This window comes from Hyla sarda, chromosome 2 (genome assembly GCF_029499605.1).
Source record: "Hyla sarda isolate aHylSar1 chromosome 2, aHylSar1.hap1, whole genome shotgun sequence".
Lineage (NCBI taxonomy): Eukaryota > Metazoa > Chordata > Amphibia > Anura > Hylidae > Hyla > Hyla sarda.
Window position 1 is genome coordinate 61750181 of NC_079190.1, and position 27774 is coordinate 61777954.

The 27774-nt window shown below is 45.0% G+C and overlaps 2 protein-coding genes across 4 annotated transcripts in view; one reads left to right on the top strand and one right to left on the bottom strand.

The window, feature by feature from the left end:
• Positions 1-27774, bottom strand: part of STARD13 (StAR related lipid transfer domain containing 13) — a 508748-nt gene that overhangs the window by 476447 nt on the left and 4527 nt on the right. Inside the window, exon 2 of one of the 2 annotated variants that reach the window (XM_056561898.1) lies at positions 12268-12496. The gene's annotated coding sequence lies outside the window, so the exon portion shown is untranslated. Of the gene's footprint in view, positions 1-5008; positions 5025-12267; positions 12497-27774 lie in introns of those variants that run through there. The other variant, XM_056561901.1, reaches the window with a different exon arrangement.
• The window catches only part of RFC3 (replication factor C subunit 3), a 37855-nt gene that overhangs the window by 8539 nt on the left and 1542 nt on the right, over positions 1-27774 (top strand). Inside the window, exons 1-8 of one of the 2 annotated variants that reach the window (XM_056561909.1) lie at positions 5105-5330; positions 11468-11605; positions 12493-12560; positions 13945-14042; positions 15759-15940; positions 18700-18836; positions 26128-26226; positions 27279-27348. In XM_056561909.1, the coding sequence (XP_056417884.1) occupies positions 5244-5330; positions 11468-11605; positions 12493-12560; positions 13945-14042; positions 15759-15940; positions 18700-18836; positions 26128-26226; positions 27279-27348 (879 nt within the window). In that variant the 5' untranslated portion in view covers positions 5105-5243. Of the gene's footprint in view, positions 1-5104; positions 5331-11467; positions 11606-12492; positions 12561-13944; positions 14043-15758; positions 15941-18699; positions 18837-26127; positions 26227-27278; positions 27349-27774 lie in introns of those variants that run through there. The other variant, XM_056561910.1, reaches the window with a different exon arrangement.

Sequence of the window (27774 nt, forward strand, 5' to 3'; positions counted from 1 at the left end):
TTTCCCCCAAATTTTACATTTTTACAAGGGGTAATAGGAGAAAATGACCCCCAAAATGTGTAACCCCATTTCTTTTGCGTATGAAAATACCCAATGTGTGGATGTCAAGTGCTCTGCTGGCGCACTACAATGCTCAGAAGAGGGGGAGCACCATTGATCTTTTGGAGACAGAATTTGGTTGGAATAGAAGTCGGGGGCCATGTGCGTTTACAAAGCCCCCCCGTGGTGCCAGAACAGCGGACCCCCCCACATGTGACCCCATTTTGGAAACTACACCCCTCACTGAATTTAATAAGGGGTGCAGTGAGTATTTACACCCCACTGGCGTTTGACAGATCTTTGGAACAGTGGGCTGTGCAAATGAAAAATTAAATTTTTCATTTTCACGGACCACTGTTCCAAAAATCTGTCAGACACCTGTGGGGCGTAAATGCTCATTGTACCCCTTATTACATTACGTGAGGGGTTTAGTTTCCAAAATGGGTCACATGTGGGCGGGGGGGGGGGGGGTCCATTGTTCTGGCACTATGGGGGCTTTGTAAACACAGGTGGCCTTCAATTCCGGACAAATTCCGGCCCCCAATGGCGCTCCTCCTCTTCTCAGCATTGTAGTGCGCCAGCAGAACACTTTACATCCACATATGGGGTATGTTCTTACTCAGAAGAAATGGTGTTACACATTTTGGGGGGCTTTTTTCCTATTTTCCCTTGTGAAAATTAAAAATTTAGGGTAACACCAGCATTTTAGTGAAATTTTTTTTTTCATTTTTCCTTCCAACTTTTAATAATTTTCATTAAACACCTCTGGTTCAGGCTCACTATACCCCTTGTTACGTTCCGTGAGAGGTGTAGTTTCCAAAATCGGGTCACATATGGGTATTTCTTTTTTTGCGTTTATGGCAGAACCGCTGTAAAATCAGCCACTCCTGTGCAAATTACCAATTTAGGCTTCAAATGTACATGGTGCGCTCTCACTCCTGAGCCTTGTTATGCGCCCGCAGAGCATTTTACGCCCACATCTGGGGTATTTCCGTACTCAGGAGAAATTACGTTACAAATTTTGGGAGTCTTTTTTTCCTTTTAACATAAAAAGGAAAATAAAAAGTATGGGGCAACACTAGCATGTCAGTGTAAAATGTTTTATTTTTTTACACTAACAGGCTGGTGTAGCCCCCAACTTTTCCTTTTCATACGGGGTAAAAGGAGAAAAAGCCCCCCAAAATTTGTAGTGCAATTTCTCCCGGGTACGGAAATACCCCATATGTGGCCCTAAACTGTTTCCTTGAAATGCGACAGGGCTCCGAAGTGAGAGAGCGCCATGCGCATTTGAGGACTAAATTTGGGGTTGCATAGGGATGGACATAGGGGTATTCTACGCCAGTGATTCCCAAACAGGGTGCCTCCAGCTGTTGCTAAACTCCCAGCATGCCTGGACAGTCAGTGGCTGTCCGGAAATGCTGGGGGTTGTTGTTTTGCAACAGCTGGAGGCTCCGTTTTGGAAACACTGCTGTACAATAAGTTTTTCATTTTTATTGGGGGGACAGTGTAAGGGGGTGTATATGTAGTGTTTTACCCTTTATTATCTGTTAGTGTAGTGTAGTGTTTTTAGGGTACATTCGCATTGGTGGAGGTTTACAGTGAGCTTCCCGCTAGAAATTTGCGCTGCGGCGAAAAATTTGCCGCACCTCATACTTGAAGCAGGAAACTACTGTAAACCTGCCCGTGTGAATGTACCCTGTACGTTCACATGGGGGGACAAACCTCCAGCTGTTTCAAAACTACAACTCCCAGCATGCACTGAAAGACCATGCATGCTGGGAGTTGTAGTTTTGCCACAGCTGGAGGCACACTGGTTGGAAAACCTTCAGTTAAGTTCTGTTACCTAACTCAGTATTTTCCAACTAGTGTGCCTCCAGCTGTTGCAAAACTACAACTCCCAGCATGTATTGATGCTGGGAGATGTAGTTATGCAATAGCTGGAGGTACTCAACTACAACTCCCAGCATGCAGAGACAGCTGTTTGGGCATGCTGGGATTTGCAGTTTTGCAACATCTGGAGGGCTACAGTTAGAGACCAGTGCACAGTGATCTCCAAACTGTGGACCTCCAGATGTTGCAAAACTACAAATCCCAGCATGCACAGACAGCAAACTGCTGTGTGGGCATGCTAGGAGTTGTAGTTTTGCAAGATCTAGAGGGCAGTATAGAGATCACTGTGCAGTAGTCTCTAAACTGTAGACCTCCAGCTGTTGCAAAACTGCAAGTCCCAGCATGCCCAAACAGCTGTCTGGGCATGCTGAGAGTTGTAGTTTTGCAACATCCGGAGGGCTACAGTCTCAGACTGTAACCCTCCAGATGTTGCTAGGCAACTTACCGGCTTCCGTCTGATCCAGACCACCAATAGCAGGGATAGGAGGGGTGGCACCCCTGTCACCTCACTCCTATCCCTTCAGGGGGATCGTAGGTGTATTAGACAACCGCGATCCCCCTTATATTCCGGGTCACCATAGACCCGTGTGACCCGGAATCGGTGCAAATCACAAGTGTGAATTCACTTGCGATTTGCGCCGATCGCCGACATGGGGGGGGTCTGATTACCCCCCTGGGCATTTGCGCGGGGTGCCTGCTGATCGATATCAGCAGTCACCCCGGTCCCTGCCCGGCGCGTGGCGGGGACCGAAATTCCCACGGGTGTACAGGTACGCCCTGGGTCTTTAAGACCCAGGTACACAGGGCTCATCCATACGCCCTGGGTCCTGTACGGGTTAAAGGAAGCATACAGCGGTCCTTCAGCGGCGGATCCGCAGCGCAATCCACGCTGAGGATCAGCTTGTGTGAATGTACCCTTACACTTGCAGAGAAGCTCCCTCTGCCCCTCACATACACTTGTACACTGGCAGAAGTGCTCCCATGTTACTGATAAGAACGCAGGGTGCCCGGCAGGCAGCACACTACAATGTCCTTTCTCTCTGTATGCCTCGCAATCAGCATAACAGAGAGGAGGGGACTCACAGGCTGCCTGCGGTGATTAGCTCCCCCTTCTATGTGCGCTCCAGAGACTGGGTCCAGCATAGAAAAGGGAAGGGCGGAAGCGTTACCATGCAGGCTTCAGGTGACGTCAAACCTGACGGGTATCGCCCCCCTGCAACAGCAAAAGCAAAGGGACAGCGAGCAGACTTTACAAAGCAATAACTTGAGAGTTAATGGCCCAAAATGAAGAAAAAAAAATTTCTATGGACTAGGATGACAAAGGGAACACACAAAGAAGATACGTTCCCCTGTTTAACTGGTGGCAGGTACTCTTTAAAGGTAGGTGTGTGTGTGTGTGTGTGTGATGATGTCACAACCATGCCCACCCGCACCAAGCGGTCTGAACATAATCTCTAGAATGCCAGGTGCCTGCACTTTGGGGAAGCCCCCAGCGATCAGACATCTTATCCAATGTCCTTTGGATAGGCGATAACATGTCTAGGGGTGGAGTACCCCTTTAACCCCTTAAGGACCAAGGACGTACCGGTACGTCCTTGGTCCTGCTCTTCTGATATAACGCGGGGTTACACAGTAACCCCGCGTCATATCATGGCGGGCCCGGTGTCATAGTGAAGCCGGGACCCGCCTCTAATAGCGCGCAGCGCCGATCGCGGCGCCGCGCGCTATTAACCCTTTAGCCGCGCGGCTCAGAGTTGAGCCGCGCGGCTAAAAGTGAAAGTGAAAGTTCCCGACTAGCTCAGTCGGGCTGTTCGGGATAGCCGCGGCTAATCGCGGCATCCCGAACAGCTGACAGGACAGCGGGAGGGCCCCTACCTGCCTCCTCGCTGTCCGATCGCCGAATGACTGCTCAGTGCCTGAGATCCAGGCATGAGCAGTCATGCGGCAGAATCGTTGATCACTGGTTTCTTATGAGAAACCAGTGATCAACATAGAAGATCAGTGTGTGCAGTGTTATAGGTCCCTATGGGACCTATAACACTGCAAAAAAAAAGTGAAAAAAAAAAGTGAATAAAGATCATTTAACTCCTCCCCTATTAAAAGTTTGAATCACCCCCCTTTTCCAATAAAAAAAAAACACAGTGTAAATAAAAATAAACATATATGGTATCACCGCGTGCGGAAATGTCCGAATTATAAAAATATATCATTAATTAAACCGCTCGGTCAATGGCGTGCGCGCAAAAAAATTCCAAAGTCCAAAATAGTGCATTTTTGGTCACTTTTTATATAATTTAAAAATGAATAAAAAGTGATCAATAAGTCCTATCAATGCTAAAATTGTACCGTTAAAAACTTCAGATCACGGCGCAAAAAATGAGCCCTCATACCGCCCCATACACGGAAAAATAAAAAAGTTATAGGGGTCAGAAGATGACAATTTTAAACGTATTAATTTTCCTGCATGTAGTTATGATTTTTTCCAGAAGTCAGACAAAATCAAACCTATATAAGTAGGGTATCATTTTAATCGTATGGACCTACAGAATACATATCAGGTGTCATTTTTACCCAAAAATGTACTACGTAGAAACGGAAGCCCCCAAAATTTACAAAACAGCGGTTTTTTTTCAATTTTGTTGCACAATGATTTTTTTTCCCGCTTCACCATAGATTTTTGGGCAAAATGACTGACGTTATTACAAAGTAGAATTGGTGGCGCAAAAAATAAGCCATCATATGGATTTTTAGGTGCAAAATTGAAAGAGTTATGATTTTTTAAAGGCAAGGAGCAAAAAACGAAAATGCAAAAACGGAAAAAACCCCGGTCCTTAAGGGGTTAAGGTCAAAATGGGCCATGTCCTTAAGGGGTTAACCCAGTAGCTGTCCGGGCATGCTGGGAGTTGTTTTCTCAACAGCTGAAGGAATACTGGTTGGAAAATACTTGGTTAACCCCTTGATGATACCTGCTGTATTCATGGGGCTCCTAAATTGAAATGTCTTTCCATGTAATTGTCACCTATTGGCAGCCATGTTCTAGAAGACAAGTAATATGTCTGGAAAATCCTGTACGACTCACCCAAAATGTCTCCGCGTAACGGACACGAGGATAGTACAAGCGCCGTCTGTCACGTGACGCGTCAAGAGTCGTGCGAAACACTAGAGCGTGCGTCCTAGGACGCCTGCGCAGTAGGGATGTAGCATTGGCGCGCTGTAGGGGTTGAGGGGATGAATGTTTTGGCGCGCTGAGCTGACCCGCGCTGTGTGGTGACTTCTCCCGAGCTGTGAGCTCCCCCCATTACCGCTGTGCAGCCATGAGTCTGTGGGTGGACAAGTACCGGCCTACGTCCCTGTCCAAACTGGACTATCATAAGGAGCAGGCGGCTCAGCTGCGGAATTTGGTAAGAAAGCGAGACCGACGTGTAGTGGACCTTATAAGCCTCTGTAGCCCGGGCTCCTGTGAACCGTGCTTACACCTGGAGCTATGTGTTTTATAAATAAAGTTATTGTCCTCTGTAAGGTGCTTTTTAGATGCCCCCTATAAACGCTGCGTGTGCCCAGATCCATAAACGCAGGATCCATCCTAGTTGCGCTGTTTTGTGTAAAGGTCTGTATTCCAACAGGTGTGCCTCCAGTTGTTGCTAAACTACAATGCCCGACATGCTGGTGTTGTAGTTTAGCAACAGCTGGGGGCACACTTGTTGGAAATCACTATAGTGTGAAGCAGTGGTTATCAACCTGTGCTCTTCAGCTGCTGCAAGTCCCATCATACCCTGACAACTGCAGGCATTCAAGGCATGCTGGGAGTTGTAGTTTTGTAACAGGTTTGGGAGCGCTGGTGAAATGGAACCTCAACATCTGTTCTTGTGGACTGAAAACCGCTAGTACCTCCAGTATTTCTCAGTATAAGATTATACAGAACCGGCCTATAAGGGGAACCTGTCCCCAAAACACATTTGGGTGGTGTTCACATGTCTGGTGACCTGGTGTAGTTTCATGGTGGCGCTGTTGTGTGCCCAGTATTTAATCTGTTGTCCATATACAGTGGTCCCCCAAAATATATACGATCATTTCAACATATGATGCTTCTGTGTGTCGGGGCCATCGCAAAAACGGTTATCCTGCTGCAGCTGAATAGCTTAATGTCCTTAATGTCCCCCATGTCCGTCGTTTTGCAGCTCCACTGCTGCCGCTGCCCTGTCGCTCTGTCTCCGCCATCACGTTGCCCCTTCTTCCAATAGGGCACGACGGCACAGGGCAGCAGTAGCAGAGGAGCGGCGAAATGATGGGCCAGAGCAGCAGGGATGTGTGAGTATAATCTATGGCACGAATCCCTCAACAAACAATGGTCTGCCTGGAACCAATTCTGAAGTCCTGTTGCGGCGCCCGGCCCCTCTGAAGTTTGACTTCTTCCAGCGCTGAATTGCACAAGCTGGAGGCGGGCCGGCCGGCTGGATTTGAATGTTCACAGGCGCTGGTCATGTGAGCACTCAGTAGAAACAATCGCTCATGTGACCAGTGTCCATGAGTGTTCAAATCCATCCGGCGGCCCTCCTCCAGGGTGCAATTCAGCCCTGGAAGAAGCTGAACTTTAGAGGGCCCGGTTGCCAGCGTGCAAGAAACCCTGCATGGGTCTCCTGTTCACCCACACCATAACCCAGTGTATCAGGTTTAGTGTGGGTGAACGGGTGACAGTTTTCCTTTAAATAGTATTTGTCATTTTAAAATAAACCTTTGACATGTCAAAAGTAATCTGTCAAGGTCTCAGTGCTGAGCCCCCCAGTAATCAGGAGGATGAGCGGGGATAAGCGTGCAGTAGGGCACTTTACTCCCCAGCTCTTACCCATTTTTGTCTTTCTCCATTATAAGTCTAAGGGGTAACGAGACAAAGACTGCAGACAGGCGGTAAGTACAGTGCACTTCCGCACCCTTATCTCCGCTCATTCTCCTGATTAGTGGAGGGCTCAGAACTGAGACCATGACCAGTAAAAACTTGACATGTCCAAAGTTGTTGTTTTTTTCTTTTTCTCTCTAAGTAACAGGGAAACTTAAGGGTACGTTCACACGTATGCAGATTTGATGCGCAGGATTTTCTGCTGCAGATTTCAATGTAAACTAAATGACTGAGCACAGCTTCTAATCTGCAGTTACAAATCCTGCACAGGATCCTTTATGTGTGAATCCTCCACTTGGGGAGGGGGGAGTTAAAAAAAAAAAAAAAACACACACACAACATACTCATGCCTTCCTCTCTCTTGCTCCACCATGGGAATTACAGAACTCTGTTCCCGTTGTCCGGCGCTACTGGGTCTAGATTATGTGCCGTAAAATGGCCATTCATTCAGTCAGCAGCCGCAGTGATGTTCTGCCTCAGCTGTAGATTGGATGACTGCCTTGTGACGTAACCCAAATGTGGAAGTGTCAGCGGTCCCAGTGATATTCTGTAGGAGATCGGTAACAGCACCCCATTGTCTATCACAAATGGGTTCCCGCTGCAGCTGCTGAGACCAGGATGGCGCCAGTCTCAGCAGCCATAAGCTGAATCACACAGGATTATGTATTATACAGTATGCTATGCGGCCGTACAGATGTACTGCAGCATAGTATAACAGTAAAAAAGTGAAGTATAAAGAGAAAATGTTTTTTTAATAAGTAAAGTGTAAAAAGATAAAAAAAATGCCCCTTTCCCAATAAAGCCCTATATTATCACCCAAATAACCCAAAACCTATACAAAATGGCAGCTTGTAGGTACAGTCCAGGCTTTTTTTTTCTCCTCCACATATTAATCCCCGCTCCATTTCCTGTGTTGTGTCCTGATCTAATGGTTACTACTAGAGATGAGCGAACTTACAGTAAATTCGATTCGTCACGAACTTCTCAGCTCGGCGGTTGATGACTTATCCTGCATAAAGTAGTTCAGCTTTCAGGTGCTCCGGTGGGCTGGAAAAGGTGGATACAGTCCTAGGAGACTCACTGTATCCACCTTTTCCAGCCCCCGGGTCACCTGAAAGCTGTACTAATTTATGCAGGAAAAGTCATCAACTGCCGAGCCGAGAAGTTTGTGACTAATCGAATTTACTGTAAGTTCGCTCATCTCTAGTTACTGCAGACAGATTTTCCTGACAATAAACAGTGGACAGCAGATTATAGGGAAGGGAGGCACCTGCATGCGAACCCTTTGGAACAGTTTCTTTTCTGGAGTAAGGAGTCATTTTTGGTAAATAAAGCAGTTTACAAATAACCTATTTGATTCGTAACCCGATAGAGCCGTTTAAAACTCCACTGACCATTTTAACCCCTTAAGGAACAAGCCCATTTTCACCTTAAAGGGGTACTCCGGCGCTTAGACATCTTATCCCCTATCCAAAGGATAGGGGATACGATGCCTGATCGCGGGGGTCCCGCTGCTGGGGACCCCGTGATCTTGCACCCCAGTTAAAATCAGTCCCCAGAGCATGTTCGCTCCGGGTCTGATTACCGGCGACCACCGCCCCCGTGTGATGTCACGCTCCTCCCCTCAATGCAAGCCTATGGGAGGGGGTTTGGCAGCGGTCACGCCCCCTCCCATAGGCTTGCATTGAGGGGGCGGAGCGTGACGTCACACGGGGCGGAGCCTTGACGTCACAACGCTCCGGCCCCGTGATCGACAGTAATCAGACCCGGAGCGGACACGCTCCTGGGACTGATTATAAACTGGGTGCGGCGTGCAAGATCACAGGGGTCCCCAGCGGCGGGACCCCCGCGATCAGGGATCTTATCCCCTATCCTTTGTATAGGGGATAAGATGTCTAAGCGCCAGAGTACCCCTTTAAGGACCAGGCCAATTTTATTTTTGCATTTGTTTTTTCCTCATCGCCTTCTAAAATCCATAACTTTCATATTTCCATCTACAGACCCATATAAGGGCTTGTTTTTTGCGTGACCAATTGTACTTTGTAATGAAACCTCTCATTTTACCATAAAATGTATGGCGAACCCAAAAAAATATTTTTTAGGAGGAAATTTAAATGAAAACCACAATTTTTCCCATTTTGGAGGGTTTCGTTTTAACACTGTACAATTTACGGTAAAAATGACATATGTTATTTATTCTGTGGGTCAATACAATTAAATTGATACCCATGGCTAGATACTTTTATATTTTTGTACCGCTTAATTGCTTAACCGCTTACAAAATCAGTAATCTAAAATCGCCCTATTTTGACCACCTATAACTTTTTAATTTTCCATATATATATATATATATATATATATATATATATATATATATATATATATATATATATATAAATAAAATAGGGCGGTATGAGGGTTAATTTTTTGCGCCGTCATCTGTACTTTTTATCGATACCACATTTGCAAATATAAAACTTTTATATCATCTTTTATAAAAAAAAATTTCGATAAAATGTGACAAAAAAAGCTGCATTTTTGGACTTTGGGGACTATCTATAGCAATCATTTGATTGCTAATACTGTTCAGTGCTATGCAAGGACACAGCACTGATCAGTATTAACCTGCGATCTCCTGCTCTGGTCTGCTCGATCTCAGATGAGAGCAGAAGACCCCAGGAGATGGCCGCAGCCAGGTGAGGGGACCTCTGTCTGCCATTACAGATGATCGGATCGCCGCGGCCGATCCGATCATCTATTTTAACATGCGCATTGCCGCAGATGCGTGATCTGTACAGATCATGGCATCTGAGGGGTTAATGGCGGACAGCCGCACGATCGCGGATATCGGCCATTACCGGTGGGTGTCTGCCGTGTATGATGCGAGCACCGCTCCGATGCTCGCGGTCATACACAGGACGTAGATGTACCGCCAAACCAGGATGTACATTTACATCCGTGGTCGTTATGGGCGTTCCTAGCAATATAAGTATTAGAGGCTATTCACACTACGTTTATGCAAATCTAAATCGTGGTTTGTTCACATCAGGCCCACTGGCTTATGCTAAGTTTACACGGCTGTTGTGGTCCAACCCGTTCTGGGTCTGTATGTGTGTTTTTTTTTTTTATTTTTTTTATGCAAAATGGACCCAAAGCGGGTTGGATACAACTGATACCACCAGGTCTCGAAAGATTCCATTGATTTGTCCATTGGGGATCTGGTATTATACTGAAGTTGTGTGGGGAATAGAAGTAAGAGATACAGTATTTTTTTTTTTTTTTTTTTTAGCAACTCCCGTTGTTCCAACAGACTAGCCTACGGTGCTCCACTTACCAGTGCACAACAGGAATGTGAACGAGCCCTTACATGGATTAAATGTGGTCTCATTTATTATTGCATGTAGACTGTTTTTGCTCTAAATTTGTTAGTGACAAAGCAGGAAAAAATTCACCTACACAAACATTGATACATTTCCCCCATAGTGACTATTTTTAGTGCGTTTCCCGAGCGTATACTTTGTGTGTGACCGACAGCAGACAACACTATGGCATAACTTGGTCATGTGACAGCTAGTTGATGTAGCAGCTGCAGGACCTAAGTGTTAGGCTAGGTTCACACTACGGAATTTCCGCCAGCAATTCTGCTTTGAAATTGCAGGCAGAAATTCTGCTTACTAAAATGTATGGTATAGTGAATGGGTTTCCGTTCATAAATTCACACTTTGGAATTTGTAAACGGAAAATCCACTTGAAAATTTCTGCCTGAAGAAAGGGGTTGCTCATTCTTCAGGCGGAAATACTCGCGGAACACATTGCAGTCTATTGGAGACTGCAGTGTCCGTACGGTCCTAGTGCCGACTGATTCAGTCGGCTCTGGCTGCACTCGGAATCTTCAGGCCTTTGGCTGTCCGGTCATGCTGGGAGTTGTAGTTTTGCAACAGCTGGAGGCACCCTGGTTGGGAAACACTGAACTCTGAGGAAAACACACCGCTATAGTCAGTGATTGGCAAAGCAGAAGCATTTTTAAAATAAAAGGAAATGTCCAGGGAAGACCAATTTTATGTTTAGCCTTCTTTTTAAACATTTATTTAATTTCCCATCTCACAGTGATGACATACCACTAAAATATGCTTTTATGCTCAGTTTATCTCTGGGAAACTCAAATAGATTCTAATACTGGAGGGGCCACAGTATTGTTTCAGTGCTGTGACTGAGCGGCACTCTAGCATTTGGGCCCCCAGCACCAGGAATTGGAGTGTATCGGGACCAGAAGCTGCTGTGTACGTATGCTGCCTGGTTGTTATGCAATTTTTGCTATGTATTTTTCCTAAAGCTGAGATCTATGACAGATTCTTAGCAAAATTCAACATTTTCTACTCTATGTAGATCATAGGGGGAGATTTATCAAAACCTGTGCAAAGGAAGAGGTGCAGTTGCATATAGCAACCAATTAGCTTGCTTCTTTAATTTTAAAAAGGTATAAAAAAATAAAAGAAGGGATCTGATTGGCTGTGGTGGGCTACTGTGCACCTTTTCCTCTACACAGGTTATGATAACACTCCCCTATAGTCTTTTGTTTGGGAAATAGGGAATGACTGTGACAGTTCTTGTTAATTCTCATGAGGTTCTCTTACTGGTTTGTAGGTGCAGTGTGGAGACTTTCCTCACCTCCTGGTGTTTGGCCCATCTGGCGCTGGGAAGAAGACCAGAATTATGTGTGTGCTAAGAGAGCTCTATGGTGCTGGAGTAGAGAAACTGCGCATTGAACATCAGTCAATAACGGTATGTCCTCTTCCAACATGTAACTTACTGTTTGCTTTACTGGTTTTATATCTTTATTTTTATTTCAGCAGCTGTGCATATTATGTAAGGGAACGTATCACCTTCACATTGTCTGAATCATAAGTCATTAGGGAAGTCACCTTCTACCTGCCCCACTGGCCTTGATTTATTGAGCTCTTTCTTTATGCCAAAACATAAATCTATCAATCACTGCAGATGGGACAGGGTGGTACCGCCCCAGTGTCTTATGGTTTAGGCGGCATGAAAGTGATGACATTTCCTTTAATGTTATCTTTAATGTTTTACATAGAGAGTAAAGCACATATCACAATTATGTAACAAAGCTAAGGGCCCATGCACACTATGTAATTTCTGTCCAGACAGTTTCTGGGCAGAGATACAGTGTGGAGCAGGCGCCAGCGGAATTGGCGCTTATGTCTGTGCGGACAATAAGTACTGATCCTATTGACAACAATGCATTTCCAGGCAGACTTTCACCCAAAAAATTAACTTGTATGGAATCTGGAATTTCCAAAATTCTACCATGTGCAGAGCAGCAGAATCCCATTAAAAACAATGGGAGGCTGCTTCAGGCAGAATTCTGCTCAGAATAATTTTGAGTGGAATTTCCATAGTGTGCATGGGTCTTAAACTATACACACCTGTAAGATGCTATTTCCTGCTCCTTTTTGGGTAAATATTTCCACCTGATGACAGAGATGGGTTAAAAAGATGGATGTTTTCTGTCGTTGGCTGGTGATGCAGTTGAATAGTTATTCATTTTGAGCGATAGATCTACTCCCCATTAGTTAAAGCTGAGAGCCAAAACTAGGCCACAGATGAGCAAAGATCACTCAGTATCAGCAAGTATCTTTTTATATCTTTAGACTCCTGCAAAAAAGAAGATTGAGATTAGCACAATTTCAAGCAACTATCATCTGGAGGTCAATCCAAGGTATGCTGCATCGATCAATGGTGTACTCTATTTTATTACAGTTGTTGTCTAAGGGAACGTTCACACTGCGTAATTTCGCACAATGAACATCAGTGTGAATGGGTCTTCCTCGAAACCCATTCACACTGAGGAATTTCAGCGGCGGACAATTCCGCTACTGAAATTGTTCTGCTCAAAGAGAGAACGTCTTCATTCCTTGCGCAGAAGTCCCTGAGCACTGCATAGCCGTCAATGGTGACAATGCAGTGCCACACGGTCCTACCGCCGAAGTATTTTGTCGGTGGCCGCCAGAGGGAATCTCCGCTTGTGGAATTGCTACATTGTAAGGTTATGTGCACACATATTTTTTAGGATAAAAATACAGACCAAAAAACAAGATTTATAGGCATTATGAGGGAAATTCATCAAAACTTGTGCAGAGGAAAAGTCGACCAGTTGCCCATAGCAACCAATCATATCGTTTCTTTCATTTTTAAAAAGCCTCTGAAAAAAATAAAAGCGATCTGGTTGCTATGGGACACTGGTAAACACTTCCTCTACACAGGTCTTGATTAATCTCCCCCAATGTATCTGAAAATGTTTAACATTAACATAAATTTTTATGTTGCTCTGTCAAATGCCATCATTTTTTTTTCTTTTTCTATTCAGGTAGCCATATGATTACTTCTTTTTTTTTTTTTTTTTTTTTTTTTTTTTTTTTTTTTTCTTCTTTTGCATGATTAGTTGTACTAGTTGTTGCTGCTGCTATTCTGGGGTACATAAAATAGCTTATTTTTGGGGGGACGAGGGGAAGCTATTCTGCAAGAATTTTTTAAAATTTTTGTTATATATTTTTATAATGGCGTTCATAAGTCACCATCTGTAACATGTTTACCTTATTGTTCAGGTCATAATCATTATGGCCATACCGTGTGGGTTTTTGTGTTGTTTTTTTTTTGTTTTTTGTTTTTATGACAAAGGGGCTTTGTTTTTTTTATTTTTGTACTTGTTAGTTATAACTCTCTTATTGCATGTTTTGATATACTCAATATTCTCAAAAAAAGATTGCCTTTCACTGTTTTAGCAGCAATGTAAAGTATGAGGCTGTGTCTGGCACTTGCACCGCTGTTCTTTACATGGAGCAGTCACTATTGACCACAGCATGTAAAGGGTTATATTGCCAGAAGGCTCTTTCCAGCTGTGTTAATCGCCATACTCCTGCTGCCTGATCAGTGATAGTGCGCCCACAATTATAATGACCTTTACATAGGAAAACTGTATTGGCCTTGACCATCAATCCATGAAGAGCTTGTTTAAACTGTTAGGGGGTTAATTTGCCCCTAAACTAGAGACCCGCTTTAGTCTTCAAATAACTTTAAAAATAGTTTTGATCTATGTTTTCCAGTGATGCTGGTAATAGTGATCGTGTTGTCATCCAAGAATTGTTGAAAACTGTTGCCCAGTCACAGCAACTTGAGACAAGTACTCAGAGGGATTTTAAAGGTAATTATCTAAAAAACAAGTAAAGATTGTTACTAGTACAGTTAGGGGTTTTCCTATTTTGTTGAATTACAAACTGCTATTAAAATTATTTAAATTCAGACCTTTTTTAACGGACCTAACAAAATAGCCCAGATTCTAAGGGCCCATCCATGCTGCACAATTTCCACCCACATATTTCATGTGCAGCAGACAGAATTTGCGCTAATGTCTCTAGTCCCAATAACAGCAATGTATTTCTGGGCGGAATTCCTGCTTCAATCTGCCAGAGATTTGGAAATGGGATAGCGGTTCACTGTCCAGCAGGACAATTGGGTAGAATTTCAAAACCTGTGTAGAGGAAAAGTGGGGAAGTTGCCAATAGCAACCAATCATATTGTTTCATGTTTCAGTGGCCTTTTTAAAAACAAAAGAAATATGGTTGCTATGGGCAACTTCTCAACTTTTGCTCTGCTCTGCACAGGTTTTGATAATCTCCCCCCAATAATCCTAAAATTACTGATAAAAATACTAGGGATCGACCGATTATCGGTATGGGCGATATTATCGGCCGATAATCACGATTTTGGGCATTATCGGTATCGGCAATTACCTTGCCGATAATGCCCCGCGACCGCCGGACCGCGACCGCCAACCCCCCCAGCCCCCCGACCCGCCGCGTTGCCCCGCCCTGGCCCCATTGCCTCCCCCATCCCCGGTTTTATAATTACCTGTTCCTGGGGCCCACGCTACTTCTTGCTCCTGCTGCGTCCTGCGTTACCCTGTGCGGAATGACGAGTGACGTGCGCGACGTGACCTCACCGTCAGTGCGCACAGTGACCGCTCAGGAGGACGCCACCGGAGCCAGATGTAGAGTGGACCCTGGGAAAAGGTAATTATAAAACCGGGGATGGGGGAGGCAATGGGGCCGGTGCGGGGGGCGGTCGCGGTGCGGCGGTGGGGGGAGCGGTGGCGGTGATAGGACTCAGGACCCCCGGACAGGCAGGGGGAGAGAAGCGGGTGGTGACGGCGGTCTATGGCACAGCAAAAGCCACTGCAGTGCATTGATTTAAAGCGCCCGCTTTAAATCAATGATCTGCAGCGGTGTCGCGGGGGGATAAATAGCCGATAACTTATACCGGAATATCGGTATAAGTTATCGGCTATCGGCCCTAACCTCCACTGATTATCGGTATCGGCCCTAGAAAACCGATATCGGTCGATCCCTAAAAAATACAGTAGGGGGGTTCAAGACTTGCATATCTAATTGAAGCAAAAAGTGTCAGTAAAACCTGGAATTACCTTAAAGATCACAACCGTAGTGAATCGCTTCTTCATCATGGAAAATCTGCATTAGGGCTCAGTCTTGGGCAGTGTGTGTGTGTGTGGGGGGGGGGGGGGTGTATAAGTTCTTTTTACCCCGTTTGCATGGATGCACATTCTTCAAAAATAGCATAGTAGATAAGATGTAGGTAAGTTTCTAGGTGGCCCAGGCTGATGTGAGATTGTGCAAAAATGTAAGTGCTTGCCGAAAAACTAACGCTGCTCTACATTCAAGTTTTATTTTTTAAGCCTAAATAAGTTGCTCAAACATTTTGTGACTTTTTTTCACCTATTGCACAAAAATTAAAGACTCTAAAAAACAAGGGTAAAACCAATTATAAATCCCCGTAATGACATTATACTTGTTACTGTAAAGGTGCACTCTCTTATGCAGTGTGTTTTTTTTGCCCTCTTCAGTTGTCCTGCTAACAGAAGTGGATAAACTTACTAAAGATGCTCAGCACGCATTAAGAAGAACCATGGAGAAATATATGTCTACTTGTAGACTCATTTTATGTTGTAATTCTACATCAAAAGTGATTTCTCCAATACGAAGCAGATGTCTGGCAGTTCGTGTGCCAGCTCCGAGCGTTGAAGAGGTATTGGTCCTGATATGGGGGAGATTTAAAACCTATGCAGAGGAAAAGTTGACCAGTTGCTCATAACAACCAATCAGATCGCTTCCTTCATTTTTAAAATGGCCTGAAAAAAAGAAGCGATCTAATTAATGAAATTTAAGTCTATAGTAGTTTGTACTATTCTAATTGTTGTGATACTAAATGTGTGTTTTTTATTAACTTTTTTGTTTGAATTATTTGTTAATTTTTTTATTTGATCCTTTGCAGTCCCTTTTAATTTAAATGACGTTAACGCTTTAAAGTGTACCAATCACTTAAAATAACTTTTGACAATTCTTAGAGACATGTCAGTGTCTTAGTATTCAGACCACGACTGATTGCTAGAACAATCCAAGAGCAAGCAGCACTCCACTCCCTGCTTTCTGTTCATGTGACCGAATAAATCCATAGACTTACATTGTAAGTTCGTCTTGGGGCACAGAGCCGGGAGTGAACATGCTTAGTGCAGATTTCTCCTGGCTTGTTTTCCTAATTAGTGGGCGGTCTGAACACTCATACCATTACTTTTTGTCATGTGGCACAGACATGCTAAAGGGGAACTCTGGTACATAAGTTATCATCCATTATTCACAAAATAGGGGATAAGTGATTGCAGGGGGTCCAACTGCTTGGACCCTCCTGTGATCTCCTGCCAGGCCCCCCGGCTCTCCCCATCATGGAGCGACCTTAGCTGTGTGCGGATTACTGTTGACCATAGCACAAAGCAATGGCCGGCATGCCCCTCCATGTATTTCTCCTGGAGAGCTGGAGGTAAAGCGCTTGTGTATCTTCAGCTTTCCCATAGAGATACATAGAGGGGGCATGTTGGCCGCTGCGTGCATGGGGAGAGCACCACTATGAGACATTTATCTCCTATCCTGTGGGTAGAGGATAAGATTTTATGTACAGGAGTTCCCCTTTAAGATCAGTCAGGGTTTCAGTACTGAGACCCCTTTGATCATTAGTTGTAGCCTGGAAACTCAAGCGGCACGCGCCGGTTTAGCACACTGTGTGGTTATAGAAAATGGACTCCACATGGAATCCATCTCCTGCATTGAGCCGTGGAGGGAAGTGTGCTACTGCGCTCTCCACCTGGCTATAACTAATGTCTTAAAGGGTTACTCCGGCGAAAAACATCTTATCCCCTATCCGAAAGATAAGATGTCTGATCGTGAAGGTCTCGCCACGGGTGACCCCCGCGATCTGCAGCACGGCATCCCGGTCATCCGTGCACGGAGTGAGCTCTACTCTGTGCCGGATGACTGGCGAAAAGTCGCCACGCCCCTCCATTCATGCCTATAGGAGGAGGCGTGATGGCTACGTACTAGCAGTCACTCCCTCCTCCCATAAGCATGAATGGAGGGGTTGTTGTGTGACGTCACACAAAAACAGAAGCTCTTTGCTTTCGTGTTCCGGACACTGATGCTGCAAGCCCGCAGATTGTGGGGTTCCGAGCGGCAAGAACCCCGCGATCACACATCCTATCCCCTATCCAAAGGATAGGGGATAAGATGGTTTTTCCTGTAGTACCCCTTTAAAGATAATCTCAGCACTGACAGCTCAACCAATCTTAAAGGGGTTATGCACTTTATAAAAAATTTATAACCTATCCAAAGGATTGGGGATAAGTTGCTGATCGCGGAGCCGACTGCTGGAAACTAGGGATCAACGGATATTGATTTTTTTTAGAGCCGATACCGATAACTTATGAACTTTCAGTCCGATAGCTGATAACTTATACCGATATTCCATGCATTATATGGACACATGACGGCGGGGCTGTCGTGCCCCCACATATAATGCCCCCCTGTCATGTGCCCCTCATATATAATACCCCATGTCCTGTGATCCCCCCCACATATAATGCCCCATGTCCTGTGTTCCTCACATATAATGCCCCCCTGACATGTGCCCCTCACTTATAATTTGCCTCCCTCACTTATAATTTGCCCGTCCACACTGCGCCCCAGCAGTGTTCACCTTTCTCACACGCTGCTCCGTTTTTGCAGTGTGAGTGAGAGCTGCGGGGACGTGATCTCCAGACGCCCGCCCGCTCGGATCCGCCACTGCTTCAGGGCCAATACTGAAGTCCCGCGATTCGTGCGCCTAGTGCGCACGCCCTGTTTTGCCGTGCGGAGCAGCGCTGGTTGCATTATAACTTTCAAAATCGCCGATAACTTTCAAAATCGTGAATATCGCCCGATAATATCGGCCAATCCGATAATCTGTCGATCACTACTGGAAACTTCCCCAGCGCTCACCTGTACGACGCCCTCGCATCAATATGTGATGCTTTTCCACAGCGTGCTCCAGCCCTCGCTCTGAGATGCACTCTTAAACACAAGTGATGGCCTTCTTAGCCAATCGCAGACTGGGGTGGGGGTACCATATTGGCCAATGCTACGACGTCACTTCTTTTTAGCACCAATCTATCTTGGAAGGTGGCGGCCAGAGAGAACTGTCAAGAACCATGCATGCTGGGTGACAGCCGCTGCCTCAAACAGGAGAGCGCTGGGGGATCAGAAACTTATCCCCTATCCGCTATCAACACCTTATCCCTTATCATTTGGCTAGGGGATACGTTTTTACAAAGTGCGTAAACCTTTGAGACATGTCAAAAGTTAATTTAAATGACATTAGTGCTTTAAGCATTGCCTGATGTTAGTGACCTGTACTGTATACAACTGGATATTTGCTTAATAATTTTTCTATTTGGAACTTAACAAAGCATTTCTTTGCAGATATGTACAGTCCTATTTAATGTGTGCAAGAAAGAAGGACTTTCTCTACCACAAGAGCTTGCCCGAAAAATTGCAGATAAATCTGGGAGAAACCTTCGAAAAGCACTTCTCATATGTGAGGCTTGTCGCGTTCAACAGTACGTACATATTATGGTTATTTTTGTTTTTGCAAAATTACCATATTTCATTTGTGTATATGTAAATATTTGTTGGCAAGTAATTGTTCACCAGGAAAACAAAATGAAAATCCTAAAGGTTTTACCCCTTCCTGCTATAGGACGTATGCATAAGTCCCAGCACCCGACATGTTCACTCGCTGGGATGTATTCATACGTCCTAGCGATCTCCTGCACTGCCGCAAGCAGCGCAGGAGATCGGTGGCGGGACCCGGCTGTCAATCACACCTGGGGACCCGCCATAGCTGCCGGGGCTGCGGTCGCGCCGGTCCCGGCAGCATATTGACCTCATAGATGATGTGATCAATCCTAATCACGGCATCTATGGTGTTGACGGGTAGTGCGCTCCTCCTGTTCACCAATGGCGGCACCGCGATACCATTGCGGGTCGCCGTTGGTTGCTATGTCTGCCTGCTACGGAAACCTGTGAGATCCAGCCACAGGCTGTATTGCACGGTCTGTAGTATCTGCAGCAGATCAGGTTATACTGTGCTGCAGTACAAATGTATTGCAGCATAGTATAACCTGTAAAAAGTGAAAAATAAAATAGTAAAAGGTTGTTCAGTACATGTTTTTAAAACAAGTGTTTAAAAAAAAAAAAAAAAAATGCTCCTTTCCCAATAAAACCCTGTATTGTCATCAAAAATACAAATCATATACCTAATAGGTATTGCCACTTCCATAATGACGTGTACTATAAAACTATAATGTAACTTATCCTGCACGGTTAACGCTGTAAAAAAAAAAAAAAAAAAAAAAAACTGGGGATGCTCTGAAATTTCAGCCACCGAAAATTATCGGGCCAAAAAGGGCATTTTCGGCTAAGGGATTTTCCTGACAATAATTTCAGTGGGCGTGGCTTAAATTAGGGCGTGGCTTGGAACTTATATAAGCAATTCCGGCTGAAGACACGCAGTAAGCGCTAAGTACCAGCGGGAGCACAATTTGTGAAGCAGGGTAATGCGTGCTTTATTTTCCCCCCAAATACACTGCTCAAATAAATAAAGGGAACACTTAAACAACACAATGTAACTCCAAGTCAATCACACTTCTGTGAAATCCCACTGTCCACTCAGGAAGCAACACTGATTGACAATCAATTTCACATGCTATTGTGCAAATGGAGCAGACAACAGGTGGAAATTATAGCCAATTAGCAAGACACCCCCAATAAAGGAGTGGATCTGCAGGTGGTGACCACAGACCACTTCTTAGTTCCAATGCTTCCTGGCTGATGTTTTGTTCACTTTTGAATGCTGGCGGTGCTTTCACTCTAGTGGTAGCATGAGACAGAGTCTACAACCCACACAAGTGGCTCAGGTAGTGCAGCTACTCCAGGATGCGAGCTGTGGCAAGAAGGTTTGCTGTCTGTCAGCATAGTGTCCAGAGCATGAAGGCACTACCAGGAGACAGGCCAGTACATCAGGAGACGTGGAGGAGGCCATTTCAGGGCAACAACCCAGCAGCAGGACCGCTACCTCTGCCTTTGTGCAAGGAGGAGCACTGCCAGAGCCCTGCAAAAATGACCTCCAGCAGGCCACAAATGTGCATGTGTCCACTCTAGCGGTCAGAAACAGACTCCATGAGGATGGTATGAGGGCCCAACGGCCACAGGTGGGGGTTGTGCTTAGAGCCCAACACACCGTGTAGGACGTTTTGGCATTTGCCAGAGGACACAAAGATTGGCAAATTCGGCACTAGCGCCCTGTGCTCTTCACAGATGAAAGCAGGTTCACTCTGAGCACATGTGACAGACATGACAGTCTGGAGACGCTGTGGAGAACGATCTGCAGCCTGCAACATCCTCCAGCATGACCGGTTTGGCAGTGGGTCAGTAATGGTGTGGGGTGGCATTTCTTTGGGGGGGGGGGGGGGGGGGGGAGGGGGGGGTTCGCACAGCCCTCAATGTGTTTGCCAGAGGTAGCTTTACTGCCATTAGGTACCAAGATGAGATCCTCAGACCCCTTGTGTGACCATATGCTGGTGCGGTTGGCCCTGGTGTTCCCAGGTGTTGTAGGGAGGTCATACAGGCACGTGGAGGCCACACACACTACTGAGCCTAATTTTCACTTGTTTTAAGGACATTGCATAAAGTTGGATCAGCCTGTAGTGTGGTTTTTCACTTTGATTTTGAGTGTAACTCTATATCCAGACCTCCATGGGTTGAAAAATTTGATTTCCATAGATAATTTTGGTGTGATTTTGTTAGCACATTCAGCCATGTAAAGACGAAAGTATTTCATACAATTAGTTCATTCATTCAGATCTAAGATGTTATCTTGGTGTTCCCTTTATTTATTTATTTATTTTTTTTTGAGCTGTGTAGTCCCATAGTTTAAAAAGTGTACAGGGCGTGATGGGGGTATATAATTACTTTGTATTGCTGGCTCTCTCTGGCGCTACACTGCCTACTCCTCCAGTGTGTCCCTGGCCGCGGAAGGAAGCTGGGGGAGACTGCGATTCCCCCCCCCCCCCCCCCCCTGGTCAGGTCCTCTCCGAACCTTCCATTATTAAAACACTCTCTCCTCCCAGCAGTGCCGAGCGCTGGGAGGAGGTGAATTAACCCCTCCACCACTGGCCGTTGTATGTATACAGCGCAGTGGTTGTATGAAGGGAGCTCAGGAGCTGCTCTCTCTTTATACTGGCTAATGTCGGGCATCACCGTTCCGGGTGATGTTCGGCATTAGCCCTTTAGATGCCGCAATCAAAGTTGATCACTGGAGCTGATCGGGAAACCCGCGTGCTCCCTACCTGCTTTTGGCTCGTCTGATCAGTGCTCCAATAATGCAGGCAGCCTATAGTAATGGAGCGCTGATAACACTAATCAGTGCTGTGCTATAGGCTCCTACGGCACAGCATTTGAGTGTCTCCTAGCTGGTACAAAACTACAACTCCCAGCATGCCCTACAGCCTTTGGCCATCTGGGCATGCTGGGAGTTGTAGTTCTGCAACAACTGGAGGCACACTGTGGAAAACACTTCCCAATGGGGAGAAAAAAAAAGTGTAAAAAAAATAAAATTAAGGCAATAGTTGAAAAAAAAGCCCCTCCCCTAAATAAAAGTTCAAAGGGACACTCCACTGGAAAACCTTAATTTTTTATTATTTTTTATTAAATCAACCGTTGCCAGAAAGTTAAACAGATTTGTAAATTACTTCTATTAAAAAAATCTTAATCCTTCCTGTACTTAGCAGTACAGAGCGTCTTGTGGAGCATACAGCAGCTAAGTATTGGAAGAATTAAGATTTTTTAATAGAAGTAATTTACAAATCTATTTAACTTTCTGGCACCAGTTGATTAAAAATTTTTTTCCAGTGGAGTTCCACTTTAAATCACCCCCTTTATCAAATTAAAGTTAACAAAATAAAATAAAAATATTTGGTAATGCCACGTGCATGAATGTATTAAATAATGTATTTAATAACCATTAAAATATACAGTGGGGCAAAAAAGTATTTAGTCAGCCACCAATTGTGCAAGTTCTCCCACTTAAAACGATGAGAGGCCTGTAATTTTCATCATAGGTATACCTCAACTATGAGAGACATAATGAGGAAAAAAAATCCCTTTTAGCCAGCGGGGGAGGGGGGGGGGCCTTTTAGCCAGCGGGGGGCAAGAATTGGAGGGGTACAGTTTAGAGACCACTGCACAGTGATCTCCAAACTGAACCCCTCCAAATCTTGCAAAACTACAAATCCCAGCATGCCCGAACAGCTGTCTGTGCATGCTGGAAGTTGTAGTTTTTCAACTTCTGGAGGGCTACAGTTTAGAGACCACTGTATAGCTCACCTACTGGACAGCCCTGATCCCCCTTATTTTCCGGGTCACTGGAGACATGTATGACCTGGAATCGCCGAAGGTCGCCGGTCTGAATTGACTTGCGGCAATCGCCGACATTGGGATCTCAGGACCCCCCCCCCCCCCCCCCAGGTGTTTGCGCAGGATGCCTGCTGAATGATTTTGGGTTGGGGACAGGATTTCCCACGGTCAGTGGCGTAAACATAAAAGAAAAAAAATACCAGCGTCCATAATTGCTGATTTTTCGTCATTTCATGTAGCAGAAAAAAGTGATCAAAAAGTCCCATCAAAATAAAAAATGTTAACGATAAAAAATGTAGATGACTGCACAAAAAAGCCCCTATACAACCCCTTGTATGGAAAAATAAGTTATAGGGATCAGAAGAGGCATTTTAAGGCTCCTTTCACACTGAGTATTCATCCGTTATAAAACAGTTTTTTGTGTAAAAATGGATGTATAATAACGGATGAATAACCTCCCTCAAAATAACGTAGGACTGGGCGGTATGACCAAATATGTGTTTCACGCTGTTTTTTTTTTTTTTTAACTTCGGTTCCACGGTATATTTTCACCCCTCCAATCATGTGACCCACCAGCGCTGTTCTGCTCCCCCCCCCCGCCCTAATCATGTGACCCGCGCGCGGAGTTCAGATCCCCCCCCCCCCCCCAAATCATGTGACCCGTCAGCACTGTTCTGCTCCCCCCAATTAATGATCAGCCCAGCAGGGTACTACTCACATATGTCAAGCACTGCCCTCCTCCTCTTTGTTAGGGGCCGCCGGCAATGGAACTCTATACTGTACGCCAGTGGTCTCCAACCTGCGGACCTCCAGTTGTTGCAAAACTACAACTCCCAGAATGCCCGGACAGCCAATGGCTGTCCAGGCATGCTGGGAGTTGTAGTTTTGCAACAGCTGGAGGTCCGCAGGTTGGAGACCACTGGCGTACGCTGTATCCCTATGCCCGGGCTGCAAAAGATACAGAAAATAAACTGTACTCTACGTCGGCCTTACGCTGGGGACTGGAACGTCAGACAGCCGTCAGCCTATCACCAGCCGGAGCAATGTCCTGCCCTGGCCAGTGATAGGCTGAGCGCACTGTCATGTAAGAAGCAGGCCAGAGCTCCTTACATGACAGTGGGCTCAGCCTATCACCGGTCAGAGCTAATTACATGACAGTGGGCTCAGCCTATCACTGGCCAGGGCGGTACATCGCTCCGGCCGGTGATAGGCTGACGGCTGTCCGACGTACCTGTCCCCAGCGTGTGGCTGACGTAGGTGAGTTACAGTTTATTTTCTTTATCTTTTGCAGCCCGGGCATAGGAGGAGGGCAGTGCTTGACATATGTGAGCAGTACCCCGCTGGGCTGATCATTAATTGGGGGGGCAGAACAGTGCTGGCGGGTCACATAGGATTAGTTCCCCGATGTGGGGACAGAGCTGCGCTGGGCTGATAATACATTCCCGAGGGGGAGGGGCCCAACCGGTATTGCGGTATGGGGGAAAATTCATATCGTGCAGCCCAAAAAATTTGGTATTCGGTATGAACCGGTATACCGCCCAGCCCTAAATTACAGGCATATTCATCCGGTAAGACCCATTATAACATCCATCATGTACAGCAGTTTTAACACCTCTGTCTACAGACTCCCACAGCCTGGACTGCTACTACTCCCATCATGGAATTGACTTGTTTCCATGATGGGAGTAATTCCCTGGCTGCAGGAGTCTGCCGGTGGCTGGGGAGGCATTTGTACTACAACCCCCCATCATGGAACAGATCTGTCCACAAGACATTGGCAGGGATAGATATATGGGGGGAAAGATATATGCTGTCACATGACCCTCTTCCTATTGAAAAAACAAAAGTTAGATTCAAAGTGGCCAACTTCAAAATGGCCGTCATGGTCACCACCCATCTTGAAAAGTTTCCCCCCTCACATATACTAATGTGCCACAAACAGGAAGTTAATATCACCAACCATTCCCATTTTATTAAGGTGTATCCATATAAATAGCCCACCCTGTGTGTGTGTGTGTGTGTGTATATGTATGTGTGTGTATATATATATATATATATATATATATATATATATATATATATATATACACACATACACATATACACACACATACACATATACACACACATACACATATACACACACATACACATACACACACACATACACACACACACACACATACATACACACACACACACATACATACACACACACACACACACACACACATACAAACACACACGGTGGGCCATTTATATGGATACACCTTAATAAAATGGGAATGGTTGGTGATATTAACTTCCTGTTTGTGGCACATTAGTATATGTGAGGGGGGAAACTTTTCAAGATGGGTGGTGACCATGACGGCCATTTTGAAGTTGGCCACTTTGAATCCAGAAGGTGGTGGGACAGCACCGGGGTTCGACCTCTGTGCCCGTGGTTGCCCAGGCAGCCAGCCCAGGATATTTGTACAAGCAGTCCAAAATCACAGCACCAGACAGGTCAAGGATCTTCAAAGAAACTGGGTAGTCTTTATTAACCCCACATCAAGAGCAACGTTTCGGCAGTAGTAGCCTTGACAAAGGCTACTACTGCCGAAACGTTGCTCTTGATGTGGGGTTAATAAAGACTACCCAGCTTCTTTGAAGATCCTTGACCTGTCTGGTGCTGTGAGTTTGGACTGCTTGTACAAATATCCTGGGCTGGCTGTCTGGGCAACCACGGGCACAGAGGTCGAACCCCGGTTGGGAAACACTAGCATACACACACATAACAGACTACAACTCCCAGCATGTGTCATTCAGGAGAAACCTCCCAGATTTATTCCCTAGCCCGTGCACGTTGTCATCCTTCCGTTCAGTGAACACAGGCTGAGCTCTGGGAGGAGATGAGGAGCCCTGTACGTCCTCTCTCCCCTGCTCTCTTCTTTCTCCCATGCAGACCTGCATCCTCTGAAGGCAGAGCAGGGGGAGGGGAGAGGAGGGGGCGTGTACCTCCTCTCTCAACCTGCTCTGCCTTCGCTCTGCACTCCCCCCAGCTCTAGCTTCAGAAATCTTCTGAGAGCTGAGGGGAGGAGCGGACGCAAGTCTGCACGGGCGCAACTTGCGATCTCTCACCGGGAGCGCGCACAGAGCCTTCTAAAGCCCGCCCTCAATTGCTGTATTCAGACGGGCCAGGAGTGTTGCCACAGTCTGTTTTCATATAGCAATGGCCAGAGATCAGCGTGGGCCTCTTTTGTGAGGACCCCTAGTGGCCACTTTTATACAAGCCATTTCTAAGTTAAATTAATGAAAAAAATTATGGAATGTATTTAGAAATATACTTATTTTATGGTGATCTATTGAATTGAACAAAAAAAAATGCTTGTGATCATTTAAGGGGTTAATATATCTACATAAACTAAGTTTTTTTTTGTTTGTTCTTGGTTACAGATATCCCTTCAGCTCAGATCAAGATCTGCCGGAGACAGATTGGGAGGTTTATGTTAAGGAGACTGCTAATGCTATTGTCAGTCAACAAAGTCCACAAAGGTGAGAATCTTTGATTAGGTGAAAAGGTTTAACAGTGAAATTAGACATCAAGCTGTTTATGGCCTAGATTCGCTTATAAATGACTACTTGATATAGCTGTAGATTATAAAGCAGAGATGCTATAGCGGGATTTTACTGGCAGCAGATGCAGGTTATTACTTTGACCTGTGTCTGTTGCTCCAAGCTTTTGTAAATGGTCCCTGTTGTCTGCTGATTCACATAGAAAGTGCAGGAAACTTTAACTACTTGCACAGCTCCTGCATATTTATTTGATTACTCCCAAAACATAATAGGAGTAATTTCAATTCTAACTATTAAGAAATTACTGTTTATTTGTAAGTGCTCCAAGTCTTCAGTAAAACGTTGTACTATAAAATGTGGGATTATGTCTGGATATCCACTTTTCAACACTTAGGAAAATTCTGTTACAAAACAAATAAAACAAGTTGTCCATAAATGTGTAGAATGACAGTCCATCTGTCACTGAGCAAATGTTTAGGCAGTTTCAGTTTTTATTATGTTTGCTCATTGTTGATTTCAGTCAACTGTGAATTTCTGCCTCATTTAAACATTTGGTTTTACAACCACATTAGTGGACTTCAGAGATCTGTTCTTCTTCCTATAATACCCATTTACAAGGATAAAACTTCAGAATGAAGATCGGTAGCACAATTATAGTCAGTATCCCTGAATGTCAATAAAGCTTTGTGGGGCAGATTTAAAATGGTGCCAGAATTGTCGTAATGTGTCCCCAAAAAATATAATTTTATAAATATTAGGGATCGACCGATTATCGGTATGGCCGATATTATCGGCCGATAATCACGATTTTGGGCATTATCGGTATCGGCAATTACCTTGCCGATAAACCGATAATCCCCCTGTCCCCCGCACCATTAGTTAAAGGGACTGAGCCGCAATTCGAGACCCATGTGGACAAGTGTTAAATGTTTTATGGAACAAAGCGGCCATGTTTTTATAATCCTGTACAATCCCTTTTTGCTTTACATTGTGTATTTTATCAGCACTGTGAAATGTCTTGGTCTTGACAGGTTGCTTGAAGTTCGTGGACGACTTTATGAACTGTTAACTCACTGTATTCCACCTGAGATAATTATGAAGGTAGGTGGGCTTTGTCCAATTGAGAAAATTGTTTTCCATGAAAGACTTGTTTCCTATGAGCAGAATAAAACCACAATTGAGTCAGTTTTGCAGCGGTAAATCCCAATCTGAACACAGGTCTAATGGCCCGAACTGAAAGTCCTAGTGATCTATGATGGTGTAATTTTTAGTTCAGTAGACCTGTGGTCAGGCTGTGACTTGGCGCCGTAATACAGTAGCAGATATGTGGCTGCACTGTCCCTGTCTGACCTTTTTAGTTGTAGGCAGACACCGGAACAAATCCAGAATGAAAAACGCCAACACTAGAAATTTTGATTACCCATGATGTTCCCTTATACTATTTAAATTAACCTGTTTTTTTTTTAGAAGATCCACTCCTAGATCATTTTGCAATTCAGTTTGGGGAGCTGTAGATAAGGATCTCAA